The 25,426-nt window shown below is 66.2% G+C and overlaps 4 protein-coding genes across 5 annotated transcripts; 3 read left to right on the top strand and 1 right to left on the bottom strand.

Moving 5' to 3' along the window:
* The first annotated feature begins 1,551 nt into the window (after positions 1-1,551).
* On the top strand, positions 1,552-5,844 carry LOC311446211 (pleckstrin homology domain-containing family A member 4-like). The gene is made up of 7 exons (XM_084539121.1): positions 1,552-1,615; positions 2,048-2,111; positions 2,889-2,993; positions 3,652-3,724; positions 3,953-4,050; positions 4,283-4,386; positions 5,536-5,844. The coding sequence occupies exons 2-7, from the start codon at positions 2,067-2,069 to the stop codon at positions 5,777-5,779; spliced, it is 669 nt and encodes a 222-aa protein (XP_084395247.1). The 5' UTR covers positions 1,552-1,615; positions 2,048-2,066; the 3' UTR covers positions 5,780-5,844.
* Positions 5,845-5,851: 7 nt separating this feature from the next.
* Positions 5,852-8,983, top strand: NIPSNAP1 (nipsnap homolog 1). Its single transcript, XM_084539120.1, has 10 exons — positions 5,852-5,949; positions 6,877-7,004; positions 7,133-7,178; positions 7,445-7,539; positions 7,737-7,807; positions 7,903-8,043; positions 8,161-8,192; positions 8,295-8,389; positions 8,519-8,602; positions 8,709-8,983. The coding sequence occupies exons 1-10, from the start codon at positions 5,888-5,890 to the stop codon at positions 8,771-8,773; spliced, it is 819 nt and encodes a 272-aa protein (XP_084395246.1). The 5' UTR covers positions 5,852-5,887; the 3' UTR covers positions 8,774-8,983.
* Positions 8,984-9,246: 263 nt separating this feature from the next.
* On the top strand, positions 9,247-18,089 carry THOC5 (THO complex subunit 5). Its single transcript, XM_084539112.1, has 19 exons — positions 9,247-9,401; positions 9,552-9,695; positions 10,073-10,186; positions 10,897-10,994; positions 11,085-11,231; positions 12,206-12,320; positions 12,610-12,742; positions 13,528-13,605; positions 13,799-13,839; positions 14,190-14,289; positions 14,686-14,794; positions 16,049-16,150; positions 16,279-16,375; positions 16,552-16,666; positions 16,904-17,007; positions 17,085-17,172; positions 17,278-17,393; positions 17,553-17,743; positions 17,881-18,089. The coding sequence occupies exons 1-19, from the start codon at positions 9,306-9,308 to the stop codon at positions 17,942-17,944; spliced, it is 2,052 nt and encodes a 683-aa protein (XP_084395238.1). The 5' UTR covers positions 9,247-9,305; the 3' UTR covers positions 17,945-18,089.
* Positions 18,090-18,904: 815 nt separating this feature from the next.
* NEFH (neurofilament heavy chain) lies at positions 18,905-23,411 on the bottom strand. Of its 2 annotated transcripts, XM_084539227.1 has the most exons (5): positions 22,575-23,411; positions 21,462-21,661; positions 20,956-21,080; positions 20,459-20,789; positions 18,905-20,329 (listed from the first exon to the last, which is right to left on the bottom strand). In XM_084539227.1, the coding sequence occupies exons 1-5, from the start codon at positions 23,401-23,403 to the stop codon at positions 19,325-19,327; spliced, it is 2,490 nt and encodes an 829-aa protein (XP_084395353.1). In that variant the 5' UTR covers positions 23,404-23,411; the 3' UTR covers positions 18,905-19,324. The 2 variants fall into 2 exon arrangements, with proteins under 2 accessions (XP_084395353.1, XP_084395352.1); XM_084539226.1 differs by having other exon boundaries at positions 18,905-20,789.
* Between the last annotated feature and the right edge of the window lie 2,015 nt (positions 23,412-25,426).

Below are 25,426 nucleotides of genomic sequence, written 5' to 3'. Positions count from 1 at the left end.
GGGGGCTATGGGGTTTGGGGGGGGCTATGGGGTGGCCATAGGGGGCCCATAGGGGTCTGTGGGGGGCTATGGGGTTTGGGGGGGGCTATGGGGTGGCCATAGGGGGCCCATAGGGGTCTGTGGGGGGCTATGGGGTTTGGGGGGGGCTATAGGGTGGGAGGGGTGTTTGGGGGAGCTATGGGGTTTGGGAGGGCTATGGGGTGTCCATGGGGCACCCATAGTGGTTTGTGGGGGGCTATAGGGTGGGAGGGGTGTTTGGGAGGGGCTATGGGGTGGGGGGAGTTTGGGGGCGGCTATGGGGTGTCTCTAGGGAGCCCATAGGGTGTGGGGTTTCTGGGGGGGGCTATAGAGTTTTTGGGGCGTTATGGGGTGTCCATAGGGAGCCCATAGGGTGTGGGGGGGCTATGGGGTTCGTGGGGGGCTATGGGGTGTGTGGGAGGGAGTTTGGGGGGGCTATGGGGTAGGGGGAGTTGGGGGGGGGTTATGGGGTCTGTGGGGGGCTATGCAGAGTCCATGGGGTGCCCATAGGGGTCTGTGGGGGGCTATGGGGTTTGTGGGGGGTTATGGGGTGTCCATGGGGTACCCATAGGGTGCCTGTGGGGGGTAGGAGGACTATGGGGTTTGTATGGGGTTATGGGGTGGGGGGGTTATGGGGTGTCCATGGGGTGCCCCTGGGTGTCTGTGGGGTCACGAGGTGTTTGTGGGGTGCCCATAGGGTGTCCTTGGGGTCACGGAGTGCCTGTGGGGTGCCCATAGGGTATCCACAGGGCATGTGTGGGGTGTCTGTGGGGTATGTGTGGGGTCACAGGGTGTCCGTGGAGTGTCCGTGGGATGTCTGTGGGGTCACAGGGTGTCTGTGGGGTGCCCACAGTGGGGTGGCCACGTTGGTGCGCGGTGTCCATGTTGTTATAGGATGGCTATGTCCCTGTGTGATGGCCACGATGCCATGGGATCTCCACATTGTGGGATGTCCATGATGTTATAGGATATCCATGATGTTATAGGATGTCTGAGTTGTTATGGGATGCCCACGTTCCTGGGGGATGTCCGCGATGCTGTGGGGTGCCCAGGGGGTTGTAGGATGGCCACGGTGCCCCGGGATGCCCGTGGTGCTGCTGCTGAGCGTCCCTGTCCTTGTGGGATTTCCCCGTTCCTGGGGGATGTCCTTGTTCCCAAGGGATGCCCGTGGTGTTGTAGGATGTCCCTGTCCTTGTGTAGGATTTCCCTGTTCCTGGGGGATGTCCATGCTGTTGTAGGATCCCCGTGTTCCTGTGGGATGAGTGTGGGACGTCCCCGTTCGGTGGCCGTCCCCATCCGTCCCCATCCGTCCCAGTCCATCCCAGTCCGTGGTGTCGCTGTGGGGTTGGGACGGGGGCGGGCACTGCCCCGTGCCAGCCCCCTGTAGGGTCACAGCTGGGCTGGGATAACAGGACCAGGACAGCACTGGGATAACGGGACTGGGACCAGCACTGGGATAACGGGATTGGGATCAGCACTGGGATAAGGTTATGGGACTGGGATTGGGGCTGGGGTAATGGGATTGGGATCAGCACTGGGATAATAGGATTGGGATCAGCGCTGGAATAACGGGACTGGGACCAGCACTGGGATATGGGTACGGGACTGGGATTGGGGCTGGGGTAATGGGACCAGGAGCAACACTGGGAAAATGGGGTGGGATGGGATTGGGGCTGGGGCACCGGGATAATGGGTCGGGACTGGGACCAGCACCGATGGCGGGGGGGGGTGGGTAATGGGGTGGGACTGGGAGTGGAACTGGGATAACTGGGTGGGACTGGGATCAGATCCGGGACCGGCACTGGGTAACGGGACGGGACTGGGAGCGGGATAAGGGATTGGGGCCGGGCGGGATGGGATCGGGGTGGGCGAGGAGCCCCCCCAGGACCCCCCCATCCCAGCCCCCCCCCCGGCCCCACGCCCCCGCAGGCCTCAGAACGGGGCCTCTGTGTGCGGGGCGGCGGGGGCTGAATGGGGCCATTCATGGGGTCCCCCCCCTTCCCTAAATCCCCACCCCCCAACCCTACAGCCGCCCCCGCTGGGACCCCATGGCCGGCAGCCACACGGCCCCCCCCCGGCACCCCGACACACAGGTGGGGGCTGGGGGATTGGGGGGGGGTCCAGGGGGAGATATGGGGGAAAGGGGAGATATGGGGGGGGCCTGGGGGGCTATGGGGCCAGGGGGAGATATGGGGGAAAGGGGAGATATGGGGGGGGGCTGGGGGGCTATGGGGCCAGGGGGAGATATGGGGGGGGCCTGGGGGGTCCAGGGGGGAGCTATGGGGCCAGGGGGAGATATGGGGGGGGTCCAGGGGAGCTATGGGGTGGGGGGCAGGGGGGTCCAGGGGATCTATGGGGAGGGGCAGGAGGAGATATGGGGGGTCCAGGGGGTCCAGGGGAGCTATGGGGGCAGAAGAAGATTGGGGGGGGGTCCAGGGGAGTCCAGGGGGGTCCAGGGGAGCTATGGGGGGGCCAGGGGGACATATGGGGGGGTCCTGGGGGGCTATGGGGCCAGGGGGAGATATGGGGGGGGGGTCCAGCGGGGTCCAGGGGAGCTATGGGGCCAGGGGGAGCTCATATTAGGGTATGGGGGGGGGGTCCAGGGGGTTCGAGGAGCTGTTGGTAGGTAATGGGGGGGCCGGGGGGGGTCCAGGGTAGTTTTTAGGGGGGTGGGGGGGGCATGGGGAGCTATGGGGGGGGCTTGGGGTTGGGGGGTGCATGGGGGGGTCCCAAAAGGGGACTGGGGAAGGGGGACCCTGGGGACTGGGGGGGGGCTGTGGGGGACAAGGGGAGGTGGGGGGGGTTTGGGGGGGGGACAGGGCCCTGGGGGGGGCTGTGAGACCCCCCCCCCGGTGAAATCCTATTGCCAGCCCTGCCGCCCCGTGCCGAGGGTGCACGCTTTTGGGAAGGGGGGGCAGGCCGTGCGCAGGGACCCCCGAGCCCCCCCGGCCATGAGGGGCTGGCTGCACAAACAGGTGGGGCTGGGGGGGGGTTGGGGGGGTTATGGGGTTTGGGGGGGATTTGGGGGGGATTTGGGGGGGTTATGGGGTTTGGGGTGGGATTTGGAGGGGTTATGGGGTTTGGGGGGGATGGGGGGGGATTTGGGGGGGTTATGGGGTTTGGGGGGGATTTGGGGGGTTATGGGGTTTGAGGGGCTGGGGGGAGATTTGGGGGGGTTATGGGGTTTGGGGGGAATTTGGGGGGGTTATGGGGTTTGGGGGGCTGGGGGGGTGGTCTTTGAGGGGGGATTTGGGGATCAGAAGGGGTTTGGGGGCAGGGGCTGGAGATACTGGGGGGGATTTGGGGGGGTTATGGGATTTTTGGGGGGGTCTGGGGGAGGTTATGGGATTTGGGGTATCAGGAGGGTTCTGGGGGAGGATTTGGGGGTTCTGGGGGTACCAAGGGGGTTTTGGGGGGGGCTAGGGTTGCTGGGGGGCTTATGGGGTTTGGAGGGTTCTAGGGGGGGCTTGGATTTTGGGGGAGGGCTATGGGGTTCGGGGGGGTCTGGGGAAGGTTATAAGGTTTGGGTGATTGAGGGGAGGGTCTGGGGGTGCTGGGGGGGCACCGGGGGGTGGGGTTGGGATTTGGGGGTGCTGATTTAACCCCCCCTTTGTGTGTGTGTCCCCCCCCCAGGACAGCTCGGGGCTGCGGCTGTGGAAGCGGCGCTGGTTCGTGCTGGTGGATCTCTGCCTCTACTACTACCGGGGTGAGGGGGGGGCACCGGGGGGGGGGGGGCCAGGAGTGAGGGGGGGGTCCTGGGGGTCTTTTTTTTATTTGGGGTGGGGTCTGAGCACAATTGGGGGACCCCAAGACCCCTTGCAGCGGGGCTGGGGGATTTTTTTGGGGGGGGGGGCAAGGTTTGGCAGGGTGTGTGTGTGGGGGGGTCCTTGAAGCCCCCCCCTCTCCCTCCGTGCCCCCCCCCCGTTGTCCCCAGACAGCAGCGAGCAGCGGGTTCGGGGGGGGCTCCCCCTGCCCAGTTATAGGATCCGCGTCCTGGGACCCTCCGCCGGTGCCCCCCGTTTCCTCTTCACGGTCAGTTTGGGGGGGACACCCCCATTTTATCCCCCCCACCCCAATAGGGGGACCCCCAACCCCTTGGGGAACTGCAGTGACCCCAAACCCTTGGGACCTGGCTGATCCCAAACCCCTTGGGAGCATGAGGGGGGGGCCCAACCCTATAGGATGGGGCCCCCCAGCCCCTCATTGGGATTTTGGGGTGCTGTGGTTTTGGGGGGGGGGTCACAGCCAGGCCCCCCCCGTGCAGGCGGAGCACCCCGGGATGCGGCCCTACGTGTTTGGGGTCGACAGCCCCGCGGAGCTGAGCGCCTGGGTGGGAGCCCTGCGGCGCTGCGCTGCGCCCCTGGGGGGGTGAGACCCCAAAACTGGGGGGGGAATGGGGATGGGGGGGGTGGGGGGGGTATTGGGGGGGCTTGGGGGGTATTGGGGGGGTATTAGGGGATATTGGGAGGTATTGGGGGGTATTAGGGAGGTATGGGGGGGTATTGGGGGGTATGGGGGGATATGGGGGGGGCTTGGGGGAACATGTGGGGGACATGGGGGGGACATGATGAGGTTTTGGGGGCCTTGGGGGCATGCGGGGGTAAATGGGGGGATACGGAGGGATCTGGGGGGGATATGGGGGGACATAGGGGGACGCTTGGAGGGGGATTTGGGGTCCTTGGGGGGTTGTGGAGGGATCTGGGGGGCCCTTGGGGTCACACAGGGGGACATGGGGGGATATGGGGTGATCTGGGGGGATATGGGGGGTATGGGAGGGCCTGGGGGGACACAGGGGGATATGGGGGAGATAAGGGGGGGCTTGGGGGGACATGGGGGGACACATGGGGGGGGCATGGGGAGGACATGATGAGGTTTGGGGGTACATGGGGGGATACGGGGGGGTATGGGGGGCCTTAGGGGGACACAGGGGGACACAGAGGGGTACGGGGGGATGTGGGAGGACACTTGGGGGGGCAGTGGAGGGATTTGGGGGGGCCTTGGGGTCACAGAGTGGGACATGGGGGGATATGGGGTGATCTGGGGGGATCTGGGGGGGTATGGGAGGGCCTGGGGGGACACTGGGGGATATGGGGGGGACATGGGGGGACTTGGGGGGACATGATGAGATTTTGGGGTCCTTGGGGGCATATGGGGATACATGGGGCGATACGGAGGGGTATGGGGGGATATGGGGGGACACTTAGGGGGGGATATGGGGTCCTTGGGGGGGGTGGTGGAGGGATCTGGGGGGCCCTTGGGGGCACACAGGGGGACATGGGGGGATATGGGGTAACCCGGAGGGATATGGGGAGACACAGGGGGAGTTTGGGGGGGCCACATGGGGCTATGGGGTGCGTGGGGGGGACGTGGTGTTATTTTTGGGGGATTTGGGGGGACCTGGGGTGATCGGGGGGGTATGGGAGGCCCTGGGGGCACTCAGGGGCTGGGGGGTCCTTGGGGGGGCCTGGAGGGGGGGGACCCTGGGGCCCTGACCCCGCCCCCTCCCCCCGCCCCCAGCCCGGCCCCGCCCCCGCTGCCACCTCCCCCTCCGGAGCCCCGCCCCCCGGGCGCCTCGACCAATCAGCGGCAGCCGCCCGCCTCGACCCTCGGAGGGCGGGGGACCGCGGGGGAAGACCCCGCAGCCAATCGTGCGCCGGCCTCCGCGAGCGACCCTTCTGATTGGCTGAGGGCGATCGAAGGCGGGGCCGGCGGCGCGGCGCGGCGGCCAATCAGGATCACGGTGCTGCAGGCCAGCTTCTGAGAGAGCGCGCGAGGAGGGGGGGCGTGACCACCAAATAGCCCCGCCCACTCCGGAAGAAGGGGGCGTGGCTTTTGATGACCACGCCCCCTCCCGAGCCCCCTCGGCAAGATGGCGGCGGCGCTGCGGGGGCTGCGGGGGCTGCGGCGGGGCGGCGGCGGCGGAGGGGCGCGGTGAGGGGGCGGGGGGGGCCGGGAACCGCACCGGGAGCGCCCCCTGGGGCCCCACAGAGCCCCCCGGGCTCCAGCTTCCCTCAGGGCCCGGCCGCTCCCACAGGCCCCAGCCCCCCCCAATAGGCCCCAGCCCCCCCCTCAGGCCCTGTCCGCCCCTCAGGGCCCGGCCCCCCCCCTTAAGGCCTGGACCCCCCCCCACAGGCCCAGAAGCCCCAGATCCCATCTCCCCCTCAGGCCCAGACCCCCCCTTATAGGCCCAGAAACCCCCCCATAGGCCCAGACCCCCCCCAAACCCCTGCCCCCCCATAAGCCCAGAGCCCCCCCCAGACCCCATTCCCCCTTCAGGCCCACCCCCCCTATAGGCCCAGACCCCCTCCCTATAGGCCCAGGACCCCCAATCAGGCCCAAACTCCCCCAGACCCCCCCTCCATAGGCCCAGACCCCCCCCCAGACCCCATCTCCCTCTCAGGCCCACCCCCCCATAGGCCCAGCCCCTCCCCAATAGGCCCAGACCCCCCCAGGCCCTTTTCCCCTTCCCAGCCCCGCTCCTAACCTCTCTTCCCCCCCCAGTCCCTTCCTTTCTCTCCCCCCTCCCCAGCCATGGGACTGCCTGGGGGGTTACAGGGGGGGGGTTTGGTGTCGCCCTGTCCCCCCCCCGTGTGTGTACAGGGCCGTTGACCCCGTCCCGCGCCGTTAATACATGACCAGGACAAAGGTCTGGCCCCGCTGCGCTGCCTCTGCGTGCTCTGTGCTGCGCCGCAGCCCCTTGGGGGGGGCCCTAGGGGATGAAGGAACCCCTCTGGGGGTACATGAGGGGGGTGGGGTGGGAAAAAGGGGTCCTGGAGGAAGGATGGGGAGGGTCTGCGCCACCTCCGCCCCCCAGCAGGCCACAGCGGTCGTTCCCTGTGTCCCCCCCCCCAAATGCAGGGCGTACTCGCGGGACAGCGAGGGCAGCTGGTTCCGCTCCCTCTTCGTGCACAAGGTGGACCCCCGCAAGGACGCCCACTCCAACCTCCTGTCCAAGAAGGAGACCAGCAACCTCTACAAGATCCAGTGTGAGTGCCCCGCGGGCGGGCGGGGGGGGGGAAAATGCCCCCCCCAGAACTCCGCCCGTCCCGTTTTGTGCCTCGATCCCCGCCGTGGCAGCCGACAGAGCCTCTCTCGCCCTCTTTCCCCCCTGCAGTTCACAACGTGAAGCCAGAATGCCTGGATGCCTACAACAGCCTGACGTGAGCCCCCCCCCGCTGCCGTCCCGTGTCCCGCTGGGGTCTGGGGGGGGGGGCTGAGATGGAGGGAGACCCCTCAATTTGGCTGGGAGGGCAAATGGGGGGGGGTCAGGAGCATTGCGGGGTAAAAAAAATCAAAAATTCAGCTCTCCTCTCGCTGGGAGAGTCCCGACTGCCGCCCACCGTGCCCCAGCCGCCCCCTTTCTCATATCCGGGGGGGTCCCAGGAAGACGGGGCCGCCCCCCCACCGCCCCCTGTGCCCCGCGCAGGGAGGAGGTGCTGCCCAAACTGCACTTGGACGCCGATTACCCCTGCGACCTGGTGGGGAACTGGAACACGTGGTACGGCGAGCAGGACCAGGCAGGTGAGCGCATCCTGCACGAGGACAGAACCCGCGAGGGGGGCACCCAGGGGCTCCCCCGCCACCCCCCTCCTGGCTCCGACCCCAGCGCTGGGCAGGGAGAGGACGCGGGGCGAGCCCTGGTGTCCCGGGGGGGGGGGGCTCTCTGTGGGGTGCTCGATGCCATTCCCCCACCCCACACCTCGCTGCTCCCATCCCAGTGCACCTCTGGCGCTTTTCGGGGGGGTACCCGGCCCTCATGGACTGCATGAACAAGCTGAAGCAGAACAAGGTAGCGCCCGAGCCGGCAGCGCGTCGCCCTCCCGCGGCCCCCCCCGGGCCGCCCCCGTTAGCAGCAGCAGCTGCCCCGGCTCTGGCTGTCCCCAGGAGTACCTGGACTTCCGCAAGGAGCGCAGCCGCATGCTGCTGTCCCGCAGGAACCAGCTGCTGCTGGAGTTCAGCTTCTGGAACGAGCCCCTGCCCCGCCAGGGGCCCAACATCTACGAGCTCAGGACCTACAAGCTCAAGGTGAGGCCCCCTCCGTGGGGTTTGGGCGCTTGGTGCTGGTTCTGCGGGGCCGGAGCGGGGTTTGGGGGCTGTTTGGGGTCTGGCCGCTCACTCTGTGGGTTTTTCCTCCCTTTCCAGCCAGGGACCATGATCGAGTGGGGCAACAACTGGTGAGTTGGCCCCCCGGGAGCACGGTGACCACCCTCAGCGCAGGGACACGGTGTGGGGACGCCTCGTGCAACCCCTCCCCGCATTCCTGCCCCCGTTGCCAGGGCTCGGGCCATTAAGTACCGGCAGGAGAACCAGGAGGCCGTGGGCGGCTTCTTCTCGCAGATCGGGGAGCTGTACGTCGTGCACCACCTCTGGGGTAAGCGGGCTGCCTCGCGCCCCCCCCGTCACCACCGCGCCGACCCCGGCCGTGCCCCGCACGCACCCAAAGCCCCAAAGCTTGTGGGGTCACGGCGGATTTGGGGTTCAAACCTTCCCCTCCCGGCAGCCTACAAGGACCTGCAGTCCCGCGAGGAGACGAGGAACGCAGCGTGGCGGAAACGGGGCTGGGACGAGAACGTCTACTACACGGGTGAGCGTGTGGGGCGAGGGGGGGCCACGCCGTGACCCCACAGCCCCCTGCACGCCGTGACCCCAATTCCCCCAGCACGCCGTGACCCCATTCCTCCTTTCTACAGTGCCGCTGATCCGCACGATGGAGTCCCGGATCATGATCCCGCTGAAGATCTCCCCGCTGCAGTGACCGGACCCAGCCCGGGGGGGCCGTGTGGGGCCGAGTCCCCGCGCCCCCATCCCCGGCCCTATAAGGGTGCTGCAGGGCCCAGCCCGGCGCTGGAGCAGCCCCCGAGTCCGCTGGGGTGCTGGGGAGGGGCTGCGGAGGCGGGGCAGCTGCTGTTAATTACCGCTAATGACGTGCTAATGAGGGGCGGGACCAATTAAATATTTAATTGCCGCTCTCCGTGTCTGGGCGCCCCCCCCTCCCCGCGTTCCCTCCGGCGCGCCGGCGGGACCGAGGCCACGCCCACTGAGTCCACAAACCACGCCCACCACACCTAGACCACACCCCCTGGTTGTTTAAGGCCACGCCCCCTTGGAGGACTGTCCGCTAGGGGGGCGCTCTGTTCTCTCCGGGCTACTCTCGTCTGCTCCGCGCGTCACTTCCGGGCGGCGGCGTGAGGCGGCTCGGGGGGCACCGGGAGGGACCGGAGGGGACCGGGAGGGACCGGGGAGGGGGGAGCGGGGCCGGGCCCGGGCCCCTCGCAGCGCCCCCAGCCATGGCCTCAGAGGCCGGCAAGAAGCGGAAACCCAAAGTGATCCGCACCGACGGGGCCACGCCCGAGGGCAAGCGCGGCAAGGCGGAGGGCGAGCAGGTAACGGCGGGGCCTTCACCGGGCCCTCACCGGGCTGGGCCCTGCTGAAGGCCTCAAGGCGCGGCCCGGGCCCTGCTGAGGCACCGGCTGCCCCGCGAGCCCTTCGCGATGAAGCCCCGGGGGGACTCGCGGCCTCTCCCCTCGCCGCAGGATGCCCGGTACTACAGCGAGGAGTGCGAGGTGGATCTGCGGGACCCCATCAAGGACTACGAGCTGTACAAGGAGACCTGCCAGGAGCTGCAGCGCCTCATGGCCGAGATCCAGGAGCTGAAGAGCCGCGGCATCAAGGACAACGTACGGGAAGCCTCGGCGGGTGGTTGAATGCGTAGATTTACATCAAATTCTGTGATGTTTTCCCTTAATTTGGGAGGGCCAGGAGCTGGGCTGCATTTTGGGGAGAAATAGGGAAACAAAACAGCCTGTGTCAAATAAAATGAGATCCTATTTAGTTACAGGCATGTGGCCCCTGGCCGTGCACTCATTGCACAGACTGGGTCACTGATCGGGGCTCCTGGGGAAGGAGCTGAGCCCCCTGTGATCTGAAAACCCCTCTGGTTATGCCCAGTGATGGCCTGGGGCGTTGGCAGCGGGAGGCCCGGCTGGGTGCAGAGCTCAGGGGCCGTGTGCCTGGGGCTCCCCCGCCGCCCCCCACAGCTTCCTGCTGCCCCCAGGCCTCCGAGATCGACGAGCGGCGCGTGCAGAGCTGCGTGCACTTCATGACCCTGAAGAAGCTGAACCGCCTGGCGCACATCCGCCTGAAGAAGGGGCGAGACCAGACCCACGAGGTACGGGGCAGGGGGCAGCCAGCCTGGGAGGGGGCTGCAGGGAGGGCTGAGCTGGGTGCTGGGTGCGTGTGGGCAGCAGAAAGGCCCAGCAGGTGGTGCTCTCTGTGCTAGAAGTCTGCCAGGAGGCTCTGCAGCACGGCAGAGGCTGTAATTGTGATGGATTGTACAGGAGGAACGGCTCCTGTCTGGTGTAGCAGCGAGGCAGGAAGCTCTGTCTCAGCAGCCCACTGTGCTGCGGGCCTGAGAAGTGAATTATGGGCTCCAGAGCTTGCACCCGGACATCTCAAAGACGTTTTCATGCTGTAGGAGCATTTATTTTCATTGTGTTGCTGGGGAGCCAGGCACAGGGACAGACTGAGCCCACGTGTGCAGCCAGGACTGCCTTGTTCCTGTCCCCAGAACATGCTGTGTCCCTGCAAGGGAACAGGATCAGTTTGCAGTGATGAGCATTTGCATTCCCAGCTCTGAAAATGACTTTTTTTTATCCCCCTAAATGCTTGCATACCCCAAAACCTGTCGTCCCTGGATGGTTCCAGGGGATGTGTGGGGTTCAGTGAATTTTGTAGGGTAAAAGTTCATCCCTGCACACCCCGCTGAGCGCTTCAGTATCCTCGGGGGTCTGTGGGAAGGGCGTCCTCACAGCTCTGGGGTCTCACTGCTTGTGCCTCCCGCTCTGCTTCTGGTGCTCACTGGCCATGTCTGTGTCTCAGGCGAAGCAGAAGGTGGACGCCTACCACCTGCAGCTCCAGAACCTGCTGTACGAGGTGATGCACCTGCAGAAAGAGATCACCAAGTGCCTGGAGTTCAAGTGAGCTTGGCTGGGGAGGGCGAGGAAGGGAGGGGCTGCACGTTTGGCACCCCCTCCCCCTTCTCTCACCCGGTCCCGCTGGGTGTGCAGGTCGAAGCACGAGGAGATCGAGCTGGTCAGCCTGGAGGAGTTCTACAGCGAGGCCCCCACCGAAATCAGCCGGCCGGACATCACCCTGACCGAGCCCCACCAGCAGACCCTCGCCCGCCTCGACTGGGAGCTGGAGCAGCGCAAGAGGTGGGTGGGGGCGGCCTGCAAGGAGCCGTGGGCTGGGCTCTGGGGGCTGCCGGGCGGGGTGGGCAACAAAGGAGGGGTTTTTAACACCTTTTAGAAATGGTAAAGGAAGCAGCAGGTAAGTGTAACCGAGTCCTCGCTGCAGGGAGGCGCTCTCTGGACCCGCTCTCTCCCTGAGGCTGTGCTGGCTCTGGGGCACGGAAAGGAGAGAATGAATTTTAGAGCCACTGCTGCTGTGCTGCGGGGGCAAGGAGCGGGTTTAAGCAGTTTGCTCCTCGGGTCCTGCTGCCCTAAGGCAGGATCTGGTCCCCCCAGGTTCCTCAGCCGATGCGGGGCCGCTCGAGGAGCCTCGCTGTGGCAGCTCCTGTCCTGCTGCAAAGCAAACACACCGTAACTACACGCCCTTTGCACCAAGCAGCAGGTTTTTCAGGCAGCTGGGAGCAGCTTTCCCCCCAAATCAGCCTAACCCTGCACAGCACAGCTCGCTGTGGCAGGCTTTGGGCTCTTTTCCCTCAACACCAGCACACCCAGGGCTCCGAGTCGTGGCCAGCTTCCCTTTCCCTCGGGTTTCCAGCTTGGTAATGAGCGCTGCGTGCTGTGCTGCTGAGCTGGCTCTCAGCAGTCGACCCTGGGAGCTGCTGACGCAGCACCACGTGGAGAAGCCTCCTCGGGGGCTTAGCAGGGTCAGGAGGAACCCGTTTGGGTGCTGGCAGCCGAGCTGGCGCGGGAGCAGCGCTGCTGGGGGAAGTCGTGGTCGCTGCCCTGCCTCGGGACAGCGCCGGGCTCAGCTTCCCCTTCCTCCTCCTGCTGCTTCTGAGCTCCTGCCTGCCTCTGCCCACCCTTGGCCTTGAGAGCTCTCTGCATGTCCCTGCATCAGCTCTCCCGGTTCCTGCAGGGACTCGGGGCAAGTTTGGGGCACCTGGGGCTGCTGAGCGGGCCAGCCCCAGTGGTGCTAAGCGAATTCCCACCCCCCGTAGGCTGGCAGAGAGGTACAAGGAGTGCCTGACCATCAAGGAGAAGATCCTGAAGGAGATCGAGGTGAAGAAGGAGTACCTGAGCAGCCTGCAGCCTCGCCTCAACAGCATCATGCAGGTACTCCCTGAGCCCTGCAGGGAAGGGAGGAGCCTCCAGGAGCAGCGTTAGGGTGGCACAGCACCCACAGCCCTCACAGCCCTTCCCCTCCTGCTCAGGGGGTGTCGGGTCGCAGCGGAGTGACCCCACATACCCGAGCTGCTCCCCGCCCTGTCACCTTCTCCAGATCCCCCTTGTTCCTGCAGCAGCTCCTTTCTGCTCTCCCACGTGCCAAGGGGCGAGGGAGGTGCTGAGAAGGGCGTTCACTCTGCCCCATCCCTGCTCCTGAAGCCTGTCTTGTGTCCCCCAGGCCTCCCTGCCCGTGCAGGAGTACCTCTTCATGCCCTTCGACCAGGCGCACAAGCAGTACGAGACAGCCCGGCACCTGCCACCGCCCCTCTACGTCCTCTTTGTCCAAGCCAGCGCCTACGGGCAGGCCTGCGGTGAGCACCGGGGGCACTTGGGGTTGGATTTCCGTGGAAATTCTGCCCTGGGGAGCTTTGGGGTGCTGCGGGACGTCCTGCCGTGTTCTGCTGAGCCCGGAGGCAGCGCCCTGAGGCAGTGGCATTTGAGACTTTGTTGGCTCAGCTCCCTTGGCCAGAACTGCTGGCGGAGCTGCCTGCCCGCCTCTGCCCCCATCCTCAGCACCACACCAAGGTCGGCGGGGATAAAGGCGGCCCAGTGGTGGTGCACATCCCCCCCCCATCATGTGGAGGCCGCGTGTGGTGCTCCCTGAGCTCCCCCTGACTCAGGATTTCCCAGTAGGGCTGGGAAAATCATCCAAAACATCCCTAAAAATGAGTGCCTGGCAGCTCCTTGCTCCCTTTTCATGCTAGCCAGCCCCTTCTGGTTCTTCATAGATGTGGTCTTTATGGTTTTCAGCAACACTCCCTCCAACCCCAGTGCTCTGCTTCCTCTGACCCCATCCCACCAGGAGATCCGGCCCCACAGAACCCTCTGGGCAGCCTCCTCTTCCTGCTGACCCCTCGGTTGAGCTTTGTGGGGCTCTGCCTGGGGCTGGAGCTTTTTGGGGCAGCGCTGCATTTCCTGGATTCCTGGATTTCCTGGATTTCCTTCTGCAGGCTCCGTAAACACTGCACGGGGCCGTGCTCCTGCAGGCTGTAGCTCCCCCCAAGCTCCCATCGTACCACCCTGCTCCACAGCTCTCGCTAACTGCCTGTCCCCGCTGGAATCGGGTTGGTGACGTGGTTTCTGTGTCCCTGCGCAGACAAGAAGCTCGTGGTGGCTATCGAAGGCAGCGTGGAGGAAGCCAAAGCCCTGTACAAGCCGCCCGAGGACTCGCAGGGTGAGCGGCTGCAGCACCTGTGCCCAGCTCCTTCCCGGGAGCTCCTGGTGCTCCCCCCTCTTGCTGTGCATCCGTTTGGCTTGCGAGGGGGGGACGGTGACATCTGGGGGCAGCAGCGGTGTCGGATGGAGGAGCTGGGTGTGGGCAAAGCCCCTCGGCACCGCGTTCACTCCCCCCTCCTCTCTCTGGGCAGATGACGAGAGCGACTCGGACGTGGAGGAGGAGCAGACCACGGTAAGGCACGCTGATCCCAGGGCAGGGGGGGAGAGCTGGGCACCCCTGGGTGCCCCTCGGGAGGGCGAGGCTGCCTTCTGATGTCTGCCCTGAGCACGGCACAACGAGGGAACAGAGCTGCTGTGCTCACACCTCTCCTTGCTCACCTCCTGCCTGCAGCAGCGTGAGCCCTGCTGTCCTGCAGGAGCTGCCCCACTTTGTATAAATAGCCCCCGGGCCTCCCCACCTGCCCAAAACATCAGCACCAGGCAGGGAATTAGGGAGGTGGGAAGGGAAGGAGAGGGCAGGAGGGGTTCAGGGCTCCTGAGGGGCGGTGGGATGGGGCCCACAGCTTCTGTTCCCTTCCCCAGAAGCGGCGCCGGCCCACGCTGGGCGTGCAGCTGGACGACAAGCGCAAGGAGATGCTGAAGCGGCACCCGCTGTGCGTCACCATCGACCTCAAGTGTAAAGGTAGGCGAGGGTGGGGGGCCCTCAGCACGGAGGAGGGTGGCATTGGGGTCAGGGAGCTTTTAGGGCAACGAGAGCAGGGTGGGGGCACTGTCCCTGCCCTCAGCCCCGTGGCCCGGGGATGAGCAGGGGCCGAACAGAGGCACTGAGCTCTCCCTGCACTCCCCTTGCCCACCCGGGTGGGATGCCCATGCCCTCTGAAGCCTCATCCCTCTTCTTAGGAGCTTTTCTCCTTTGTGATGTGCTCTTGGGGCTCTGATGAGTGCTGCTGGGGGTGTTGGGGGTCAGGGCACGCCGCTTGCTGCCCCGTTCCCCTCCATCCGTGTCCCTGCAGGGAGCTCCGAGTCCTGTGTGCCCCGAGACGGAGCACAAAGCAGTTTCCCTTCTTTGTTGGCACAGATGACAACGTGCTGCACCTGACCTTCTACTACCTGATGAACCTCAACGTCATGACGGTGAAGGCCAAGGTGACCACCGCCGTCGAGATGACGACTGCCATCAGCGCTGGGTGAGAGATGGTCACCAGCACCCTGCCCGGGTGTCCCACAGCGGGGTGACACGGCGGGAGGGGTGCCACGTGGTGGCAACGTCCCTCGGCTGAATTGGGGGCTGGAAGAGCCCTCCCAGCTCCCCCCCCGTGTGATGTGGGGCTGTGGCTGAGGTTTTATTTGAGCTGTGCAGAGCTGCAGTGCCCACGTCCTGTCCCGGTTTGTCCTTTAAGGGATGAGGGAGGCCCCGAGGGGCATGGCTGCCCCTCTGCACCTGAGGAGCGCTGCCACCTCGCACATCTCTGCTGCCCTCCCCGTCGTGTCCTCCCCGTTAGCTGCAGGGCTGCTGTGGGAACCCCGCCAGGCTGCTGCAGCTCCAGGCAGCATCCTCCTTCCCTCCCTCCCTCCCTCCTTCCTTCCCTCCCTCTGCCACATCCTGGACTGAATCAGAGGCAGAGCAGGTTGGGAGCCTCTTAGGAGAGCAGTGCCCGTGGGGAACCTCTCCTCCTCCATGTGCGGTCACCGCCCTGCAGCCAAACTGCTCTCCTCCCTCCTGCAGCCTCTGCCTGGCGGCTCCCCCCTCCTGCCCGCTCTGCGGGTCACCTTGTCCCATGCAGCTGCCTCCCCGTGGGCTCCCCAGGGACTGCTTGAGCCCGATTTGTGTGGGACTGGCTGAAGTGGCAGCTGTGGGAGCCCGCCTGGGGAGCTCAGGTCAGCTGTGAGCTCTCCCTGACCAGGAGGAGGCGCCTGGGGAAGAGGGGGGCTGCAGAGGCTGGCCTGGGACCCCCCCTTAAGCAGGTGCTGCCTCTCAGGCTGTCCCCATGAGGCCTTCTGGGTTCCCTTTTCCCTGTAGGGACCCAAACCAGGCAGGCTGGCCTTCCTGCTGGGACAAATCTTGTCGAGGAGCCCCCCTAGCCCTGCGTGACACCCCCAAAGGCAGCGTCCCTCGGGGTCCCTTGCTTCGGGGAGGCTCCTGGTGGCAGGGACACCCCTGGTCGAGCCCCCCCAGGCTGTGCCACGGGGTTCCCGTGCAGGTGGTCGTCGGTAGGTTTCAGAGTTAACACGCTGGGGTGCCTTTGAGCAGCTCCCTGGGGATTTTTAGCTCCTCTACAGCCAGGAGGAGATCTCCTTAGGAGATATTCCGCAGTGGAGCTAGGGGAAAGCTGCTGTGGCCTCCAAACCCAGCCCGTGGGGCTCATCACAGCCTGTTAGCGGGTGCCCCGGGGAGACGCAGGGCTGTGCTGCTGTGTGATCCTCCTCTTCCCTCCCGCCAGCGACCTGCTGTCCCCGGACTCCCTCCTGAGCTGCCTGTACCCGGGAGACCACGGGAAGAAGACCCCCAACCCCGCCAACCAGTTCCAGTTCGACAAAGTGGGGTGAGGGGGCTGCCTGCAGCCGCTGTCCCGCCCTGGGCTCGGGCTGGAGGAACGAATAGCTCACTCCTTGCAGGGGAGGAAGCTCTGTGGGGCGGCCTGACCCTTCCTCCTCCTCCTCCTCCCTGCAGCATCGTCACCTTGAGCGACTACGTGACGGAGCTGGGGCACCCCTACGTCTGGGTGCAGAAGCTGGGCGGCCTGCACTTCCCCAAGGAGCAGCCTCAGGCACGTCTCGCCCCTTCCCTCCCCTATTTAACAGGATCCCAAACCGAGCTGCCGGGGCTCTGGGGAGGTTTTGGGGACGGTTGCATCCCATCCTGCCCCTCTGAGAGCCTGGGGCTCCGGCTGGCACCAACCTCAGCCGTGGAGCAGCCCTGGTGTGACGTCCCCTCGCCCCCCAGCACACGGTCACCGCCGACAACTCGCTGAGTGCCAGCCACATGGAGCTGACGGTGAAGCTGCTGCGGACGAGGCTGCAGTCCCGCCTGGCCCTGCACAAGCAGTTTGCCTCTCTGGGTGAGTGCCCAGCCCCAAACCCCTGGATTGGGGGTGAATTCAGGGCGTGGCCGCACAAGAGCCACGTTCCCAAGTGTGCCAAGAGCCCCTCGAGCAGGCTGTGAGCACCAGCAGGGTCGCAGCCCAGGCTGCCACTGCTCTCCGGGCACCTGATGGAGGTGCCAGAAGTTTTAGGGGACATTCCCAGCCCCCGGTTCTGCTGTCCCCTGCCCTGCTCAGCCTCGTCCTTGCTTGCAGAGCACGGCGTGGTGCCAGTCTCCAGCGAGTGCCAGCATCTTTTCCCCACCAAGATTGTCTCACGCCTGGTGAAGTGGAGCGCCATCCCCTTCGAGGACTACGCGGTAGGCGCCACGTGGAGGCCGCGACCCCCCCAGCTCCTCCAGCAGCCCCTCACTCCTCCCCTTTTCTCCCCCCCCAGGAGCTGCCCTACACTAAAGATGTGCTGGAGGCCGGCCTGGCCGAGGACACGCACCTCTATTACATGGCCCTGATAGAAAGGGGCACAGGTGGGCCCTTCCCTCCCCCAGAAACACCTAATTATTAGCTGCCCTGATTGCCCCCACACCATGGGGGCCCCGTGGGCTGTGGGGTGATGTTTCTGCCCTGTTCAGCCAAGCTCCAGGCCGCTGTGGTCCTGAACCCTGGCTACTCAGCACTGCCACCCATCTTCAGCCTCTGCCTCAACTGGAAAGGAGAGCGAACCGGCAACAACGACGACAACATTCGGGTGAGCAGGGGCAGAGGGGGGGGAACTGGAGAGCTGCTGGCTCCTGGGGGTGTTCCTGGTGGTTCTGCGCCCTTGGGGAGGGAGCCCCGGGGGCAGGTTGGGGGCTGGGAGCAGCAGGACACCGAACTCAGGCCCTGCTGCTCCCTGCGCCTCTGCCAGGCGATGGAGAGCGAGGTCAACGTGTGCTACAAGGAGCTGTGGGGGCCCAAACCCGGCTACCAGCTCCTCACCAACCAGCTGCAGCGCCTCTGCATGGTGCTGGACGTCTACCTGGAGACGGAGCCCCACGACACCAGCGTGGAGGGGCCCAAGGAGTTTCCCCAGGAGAAAATGTGTCTGCGCCTGGTCAGGTGAGGGCCCCGTGCCCTGCTGGCATTGTTGTCCCCACTCCTGGGACGTGCAGCAGGTCTCTGAGCTCGCATTTCCCCCCACGCCTGCCTGGAAGCAGACAGGGGTGAGCCAACCTCTCCTTTTTCTCCTCTGGCAGGGGCCCCATGCGCTTGAAGCCCTTCAAGTTCAACTACCCGCAGGGCTTCTTCAGCCACCGCTGAGCCCCGCAGGACCAGGACTCGCCCTGGCACGGAGAGGAGCGTCCCCACCCTGCTTTTTCCTTTTTTTTTTTTTTTTTTTTTTTCCTGAGGTTTTTGGGTCTTGTTTTGTAGCCGAAAGGATTAAATGCTGAAATAAGGAAAGTGATGTGCGTGTTTGTGCTGACTGAGGCTGGGGTGGGGGACCCAGGGGTAATCCTGTCCTGGCTGTCTTGTCCCTGGCAGGTCTGTGTCCCCCCCCCCAGCCCCTCTGCCTGGGGCTCTGCCTCCTTCCCTGCCTCCCCGCCGCAGATCCGTGTAGCAGGGAGTGGAGGTGGATAAAAATAGCCCCTTCCTGCTTCCGCACTGCAGCCCCAGCCCCGCCGGCTGCCTGCCAGCTGATTCAGCACCAACCCCGAGCAGGAGGGGAGCTCCGGGCTGCGCCCTGTCCCCCTCCATCCCTCACAGCTCCCCGCTGGGGGTCCCATCCCGCAGCTCTCACAGCCCTGAGGCTCCCTCCCTGACCCGAGGTCCCCTCCTGCTTCTCCAACAGGGCCATTTTTTGGCCAAATCACCCCCAATGAAGGCTCCCAGCCCTGCCTCCCCTCCCCAGCAGGTGCGGTGCTGCAGTGCAGGGCAGCGCTCAGGTTAAACCAGGCCCTCCCCGCCCCCGGGGAGCTGAGATTTCAGAAGGAAAAGGACAAAAAAAAAAAAAAATCCCCTTTTTGGAGTGCGATGGGTTCTGGCCCTGCTTCCAACCCCTGGGCATCGTGCAGGCACCCCCAGGACGTGCTGGGCTCTTCCCCAAGGAAAATTGGGGAGGTGCAGGACCTGTCCTTGCTGCCACCCACCTCAGAAAGCCCCGTGCCACCCCCCGTGCACCCCAGCTGACAATCCCAACCCCCCCGGACCACCCTTCCCCTGCATTCCTCCCCCACCTCCTGCCCCCCCTTCCACCAAACGACGCCAGCAGGAGCCGAGGTGTCTCCGTAAGCACTTTATTATTTGGTTATTGCACATAAAGCAACTGACAGTGGGCTCGAGGTCCTCCCCCCCCCCCCTGCAGCTGGAGCTCTGCGGGGCGCGCGGCCCTCGCTGTCATAAATGCACTTATGGGAAGAGGGCGGTCGGACCCCCCCCGGGGAGGGGTGGGGGGGCTGCTCTCCTCCTCCTCCTCCTAATTCAAGTGTTAAATGTGGCGCTGTGCACGCGGCGTTCTGCTGGGGAAGCGATCATAACATACCACGGGAGGGGGGGGCGGCGAGGGGCTGTGTCTCTCACGAACATATTGCTAAGGTAAGGCCTGGCCGAGGAGGGGGGGGGCCCTCCGGGGGTCCCTCCTCATCTCTCGCCCTTCGCAGCTCCTGCACCCAGGGGTGCTGCCTCGGGGCCGGGGGGCTCCCCTCATTTCTTCTTCTCCGCAGCGGGCACCGGCTCCAGGGCTTTGGTGTCCGTGCCGGGGGGCTTCTCGGCCTTGGGGGGCTCCTCTTTGGGTTTGGCTTTGGGTTCCTCACCCTTCTTGGGTTCCTCCACCTTCTCCTTCTTTGGTTCCTCGGCCGCTTTCTTTGGTTCCTCGGCCTTCTCCTTACCCTTCGGCTTCTCCACCTCCTTCACGGCTGCTTTGCCGGCCTCCTGGGGAGGTTTTCCCTCTCCTTTCCCTTCCTCCGCGGGTTTGGGGCCGGCCTTGGCGCTCTCCTTCACCTTTGGGGCCGGAGGCTCTGGCCCAGCCTTCTCTTTGGGCTTCTCCTCCGCCTTGGGGGCAGCCGGCTCCTCCTTCGGGGGGGCTTTGGGCTCCTTCGGTGGAGACTTGGCCTCCTCCTTCACGGGAGGTTTGGGTTTCTCTGGGGACTTCACGGCCGGGGCCTTGGCCTCCTCCTTGGGGGGTGTTGGGGGTTTTTCGGGAGACTTCACCGCCGGGGATTTGGCCTCCTCCTTGGAGGGGGTCGCGGGTTTCTCCGGGGATTTGACCGCTGGGGACTTGGCCTCCTCCTTGGAGGGCGCTGGGGGTTTCTCCGGGGACTTCACAGTTGGGGTCTTGGCCTCTTCTTTGGCGGGGGTTGCGGGTTTTTCTGGGGATTTGACAGCTGGGGACTTGGCCTCCTCTTTGGAGGGGGTAGCCGGTTTCTCTGGGGACTTCACGGCTGGGCTCTTGGCCTCCTCCTTTGCGGGGGTCGGTGGCTTTTCTGGAGACTTGACCGCTGGGGACTTGGCCTCCTCCTTGGAGGGTGTTGGGGGCTTCTCTGGGGACTTCACAGCTGGGGACTTGGCCTCCGCTTTTGCAGGCGTTGGGGGCTTCTCTGGAGATTTCACAGTTGGGGTCTTGGCCTCCTCTTTGGCAGGTGTTGCGGGTTTCTCTGGGGATTTGACAGCTGGGGACTTGGCCTCCTCCTTTGTGGGGGGCGTGGGTTTCTCTGGGGACTTCACGGCTGGGCTCTTGGCCTCCTCCTTTGCGGGGGTCGGTGGCTTTTCTGGGGATTTGACCGCGGGAGACTTGGCCTCCTCCTTGGAGGGCGTTGGGACTTTTTCAGGGGACTTCACAGCTGGGGATTTGGCCTCCTCCTTTGCAGGAGACTTGGCTTCTTCTTCACCCTCTGCTTCAGCTTTCTCCTCTTCTTCTTCCTCAGCTTTCTCCTCTCCGGCCTCTTTCTCAGCCTCCTCCTCCTCCGTCACCTCCTCGGTCACTTGGATCTCCTCCGTCTGCTCCTCCACAATCACCGTCTCCTTCTCGGACTTCTCCACCACCTTGATTTTCTCCTCGCTCTTCACCTTGATGTTGGCAGCGATGCCGGGAGCCTTGGGGACCACCTCGGGGTAGGAGATCATCCCGAAGCCGGACTCGATCCGATATTCCTCCCCTTCCAGGAGCTTTCTGCCGGGAAGACACCAGCGGGGGTGACCCTTTGGGTCACCTGGGAGGTGGTCCCAGAGGACAGCAGTGCCCCCCCCTCACCAAGAAGGGTCCCCAGGGGGTGCCCTCGGAGAGCCCATCCCCAGGGGACGGTCAGGCCCCCCCGTTCCCCTTGCTGCCCCCATACCTGTAGGCAGCGATTTCGATGTCCAGTGCCATCTTGACGTTGAGCAGGTCCTGGTACTCGCGGAGCTGGGCTGCCATCTCCCACTTGGTGTTCCTCAGCTCGCTGTCAAGCTGCTGGATGGTTTCCTGCCGCACACGGAGAGGCTGGGGCCGGGCAGGGGGGGCAGCAGCACCCCAAAAGCACCCCCAGGCCTTTAGGGGGGAGGATGCTGCCCACCCAGCTTCGGGGTGCCCCCACGGAGGGGTGGGCACAGCGGGAAGGGGACAAGCGCAGGGGCTTCCAGATTGTCCCCGGGGGAGCCCCAGAGCCCTGCGCCACCTCTGCTGAGAGCTCCCGAGGGCAGGGGTGATGTTTTTAGGATTTGGGTGAATCTGGGGGCCACCAAACCGCACCCCAAGGCTGCGGCATCACCCTGGGGACGATGCCTCAGTCCACGGCCACCACCCCTTCAGTGGCAGGGGACGGCTTCGTGATGGGAGCCCCCCAGCACCCAGCGGAGGGGTTACCTGGTAGGACAGGACATCGGCATGGTGCCGCTCCTCCGAGTCCTGCCGCTGCCTCTCCAGCGACTCCTGCGTCCCTTTGAGGGCCTCGAGCTCGGTGGTCTTGGACTGCAGCTGGCGGCGGTACTCGGAGATCTCCTCCTGGGCCAGGCGGATGGCGTCCGTGTTCACCTTGGCCACCTCCGACAGCTTGTCCAGCCTCACTGCGGCGGGGAAAAGAGAGGGCGAGCTGCGGGAGGGGAGTCTCAAACCCTTGAAAAATCCTTTAAATCCCCCAAAATATCCTCTGCGGGACCAGCCTGCGGGGTCCCCTCTTCTCCAGCCCCCCCCCTCTGGTGGTGCCCAGGAGGATGGGGGCGCCTGGGCAGGAATTTTCTCCACCCTGGCCTTTTTCCAGCGCACCCCCCCCAATATTCCCCTGAGCTCCTGCCGCAGCCCCACGGACCCCCCCCAAACCCCCCCGGGCACCACCTCGCCACGCTGGGCTGCGGCCAGACGCACTGCTGGGGAGGGAGGGGGGGGCAGAACTGGGGAGGGGCGTGCCGCAGAGCCCCCCCCTCCCCTCCTGGGGATGGGGAGAGCCGGAGCCCGCAGCCCCCCCCCCCGCACCCCTGGGTGCTGTCCGCGGTGCCGAGGGGCCGCTGTCCGCGGTGCTGAGCCCAGTTCCCGGCGCACCCATGGGTGCCGAGCCCCGCAGCGCGGCGGGGACACACCCTGCGGGCCCCCCCCCACCGTCCTCGTCCTCCCCCCCCCCCCCCCGCAGGGGATGCGGCACCAGCCCCCTCCCCTCCCCGCAGCTCCTGCGGGCGGCGTGGGGCTGCGGGGAGGGGACGGGGGGACCCTCCCCAAAAATCAGCCGGGGAGCCGTGCACACGGCTGGGGGGGGGGGGACAAGGACATGGGGGGGGACAAGGAGCTTGGAGGGGGACAGAGGGACTTAGAGCAACGCCCTGCTGCAGCTCAGATCTGGGGGGAGCCCCCTGCGCCCTCCCGGGGTGGGGGCACCCTCCGGGCGCGCAGCACGAACGGGGCACCCCCAACCCGAGGGTGCCCGCGGAGCATGCGGGGGGCGTGGGGGCAGGATTTTGAGGGGGATTTGGGGGGATTTTTGCTCACCGCGGAACCACTCCTCGGCCTGCAGGGTGCTGCGCGCCGCCGTGCCCTCCAGCTGTGCGCGCAGGTCGCGGAGCGCGGCGGTGACACCGGGGCGCAGGGAGGCCGGGGGGGGCTCGGCGGGGGCCTCCCGCAGCAGGGCGCCCACCTCGGCCCGGTGCTGCTTCCTCAGCAGCTCGGCCTCCTCCCGCAGCGCCCGGGCTCGCTCCTCCAGCGGCCCCCGGGCGCGCTCCTCCCGTGCCGAGCGCTGCTCCAGCCCCCGCGCCGCCGCCTCCAGCCCGGCTCGCTGCCGAGCCTCTTCCTCCAGCCTGCCCCGCAGCGCGGCCACGTCCTCGGCCAGGCGGCACCGCTCCAGCCTCAGCTGCCCCTTCTCGGCCCCCAGGCGCACCAGGGCTCCCCGCATATCGCGCAGCTCCCGGGCGTACAGCTCGCCCATGGCCGTGCGCCCCGCCTGCTGCTGCCGCAGCGCCGCCGCCTCGGCCGCCAGCGCCCGGTTGCGCTGCTCCAGCGCCCGCACCCGCTCGATGTAGCCGGCGAAGCGCTCGTTCAGCGCCTGCAGCAGCTCCTTCTCGCTGCGAGCCCGCGGCTCCCCCCCCTCCAGCGACTCCAGGCTCTCGGTGGTGGCCGACGTCGAGGCGGCGGCGCTGCCCCCGCCGCCGCCACCGCCCCGCGCCGCGATCCCCGAGCGCCCCGGGACCGGCACCGACCACGAGTGGAAGCCGCTGGAGGAGAAGGAGAAGGAGGAGGAGGCGGCGGAGCGCGGCATGGAGCGGGCAGGCTCCTTGCGGAGCCCCCCCGGGGGGACCAGCAGCGCCTCCAGCACCAGGCTCATGGTGGTGGCCCCCGCCCTCACTGCGGCACCGCCGCCGCCGCCTCCCGCTTTATGGGGAGCCGCCCCGCCCCGCCGCCGGCACCGGGAGGGGGCCGGGCACCGGCAGCGGCACCGCCCCGAGCAGCCGCCGCAGCCCCCCGGGGGATGGGGGGGGCCGGGGGACAGCGACAAGGATGGAGCAGGGGGCACCGGGGGGAAGCGAGGGACACCGCCATGGGGCCGGGGGGGCCCCCGGGGGGCGCACGGTGGCACCCCCGTGGTGTGGGTGGGGGGAGAAGACCCCCGGGGGGCTCCACCCCCACGTGCTGGGGGAGCGGTGCTGCAGCGGGACCCCCGGGTCCAGGGAATGGGTCCCCGGTGTCACTGCGGGGTGGAGGGGAGGTGGGAATGTCCCCAGGAGGGCAGGGGGATTGGGGGGGGACCGGGATGGCACCCCGGGGTGGGGGGCAACCAGCCCGTCAGCCCATGGGGCCACCAGCTGAGCTGCATGTGCAGCCCTCCTGGGCCATCAGAGCGCACGGAGCACTGCAGCCATCGGCATCTGTGGACCACCGGGCCAAGACCCCCCCAACCAGCAGGCGTGGACCTCTTAGAGTGCGAGGAGCCATGGGACACCTCGTGGTGTCAACCGGGTGACTACCCGGCCAACCAGCACGCGTGGAGCACTTGGTCTACGAGGAGCCGTGAGCTACGCGGCCAACCAGTGCGCGTGGAGCACCCGACCTATTGGCTCTCATGGCTCGCCGGGCCAAGAGGTAAACCCAACTAGTTGACCAGGTTGACTAGTTGACTCAACCAGGTGACCACCCTATCAACCAGTTGACCACCTACCCAACGGGGTGACCATCTACCCAACCAGGTGACCACCCAACCAACGGGGTGACCACCTACACAACGGGGTGACCACCTACCTAACCAGGTGACCACCCAACCAAGGGGGTGACCACCTACCCAACGGGGTGACCACCTACCCAACGGGGTGACCACCCAACCAACTGGTTGACCACCTACCCAACCAGTTGACCACCCAACCAGTTGACCACCTACGCAACTGGTTGACCACCTACCCAACCAGCTGACCACCTACCCAACCAGGTGACCACCCAACCAACTAGTTGACCACCTACCCAATGGGGTGACCACCTACCCAACCAGTTGACCAACCACCCAACCAGTTGACCACCCAACCGGTTGGCCACCTACCCAACCCATTGACCCCTTCCCACCCATCACGCAGGGACCACTTGGCCCACGAGGGGCCGTGGGCACGGCGCCCCCCAGCAGCCCTGCACCCAACCACAGCCCCCCCCAGCCAACCAGCGCCTGCGGACCCCCCCGGCGGCCATGTCACCTACACCACCCGGCCAATCAGCACAGCAGCAGCTCGGCCAATCAGCAGCCGGGCCCAGCCCAGCCAATCAGCACGCCTGCAGCGCCCGGCCCTGGCAGTGGTCCTTGGGGGGGGGATGGAGGGGCTGCAGCCCCCCAGCCCCGGGGCATGCTGGGACGGGGTTCCCCACGCGCATGGCACGCGCTGACCTTGACGCGCGCCCTGCAGAACTCTCCCTACTCATCACTTTTGGTTTATTTTTTTATTTTTTCCTTTTTTTTTTTTTTTTCTCATTTTTTCCCTGTGTCAGGACGGAGGCGAGGGTTTGAGCGAGCAGCGCGTTGGCAGGCAGAGCCGCTGCAGTGCTGGGTGGCGGCAGGATGCTGCAGTCCCACCCCACCCCATAACGCCCTGTAACATCCCTGCACCCCATAAACCCCCCATAACCCTCCCACATCCCCCATAACCCCCCATAACCCATCCCCACCCCCCATAACCCCTGTATAAATCCCCTGCACCCCATAACCCCCCACACCCCATAACCCCCTATAACATTCCCACACTCTATAACCCCCATAACCCCTGCACACCCCCCATAACCTCCCATACCCCCCCCATAACCCTGATAACCCCTCCATAACCCCTCCCAGCCCCCATAACCCCCCCTTAACCCATCCCCACCCCCCATAACCC

This window comes from Aythya ferina (genome assembly GCF_964211825.1).
Source record: "Aythya ferina genome assembly, chromosome: 17".
NCBI lineage: Eukaryota > Metazoa > Chordata > Aves > Anseriformes > Anatidae > Aythya > Aythya ferina.
This window is presented reverse-complemented; position numbering and strand designations above follow the sequence as displayed.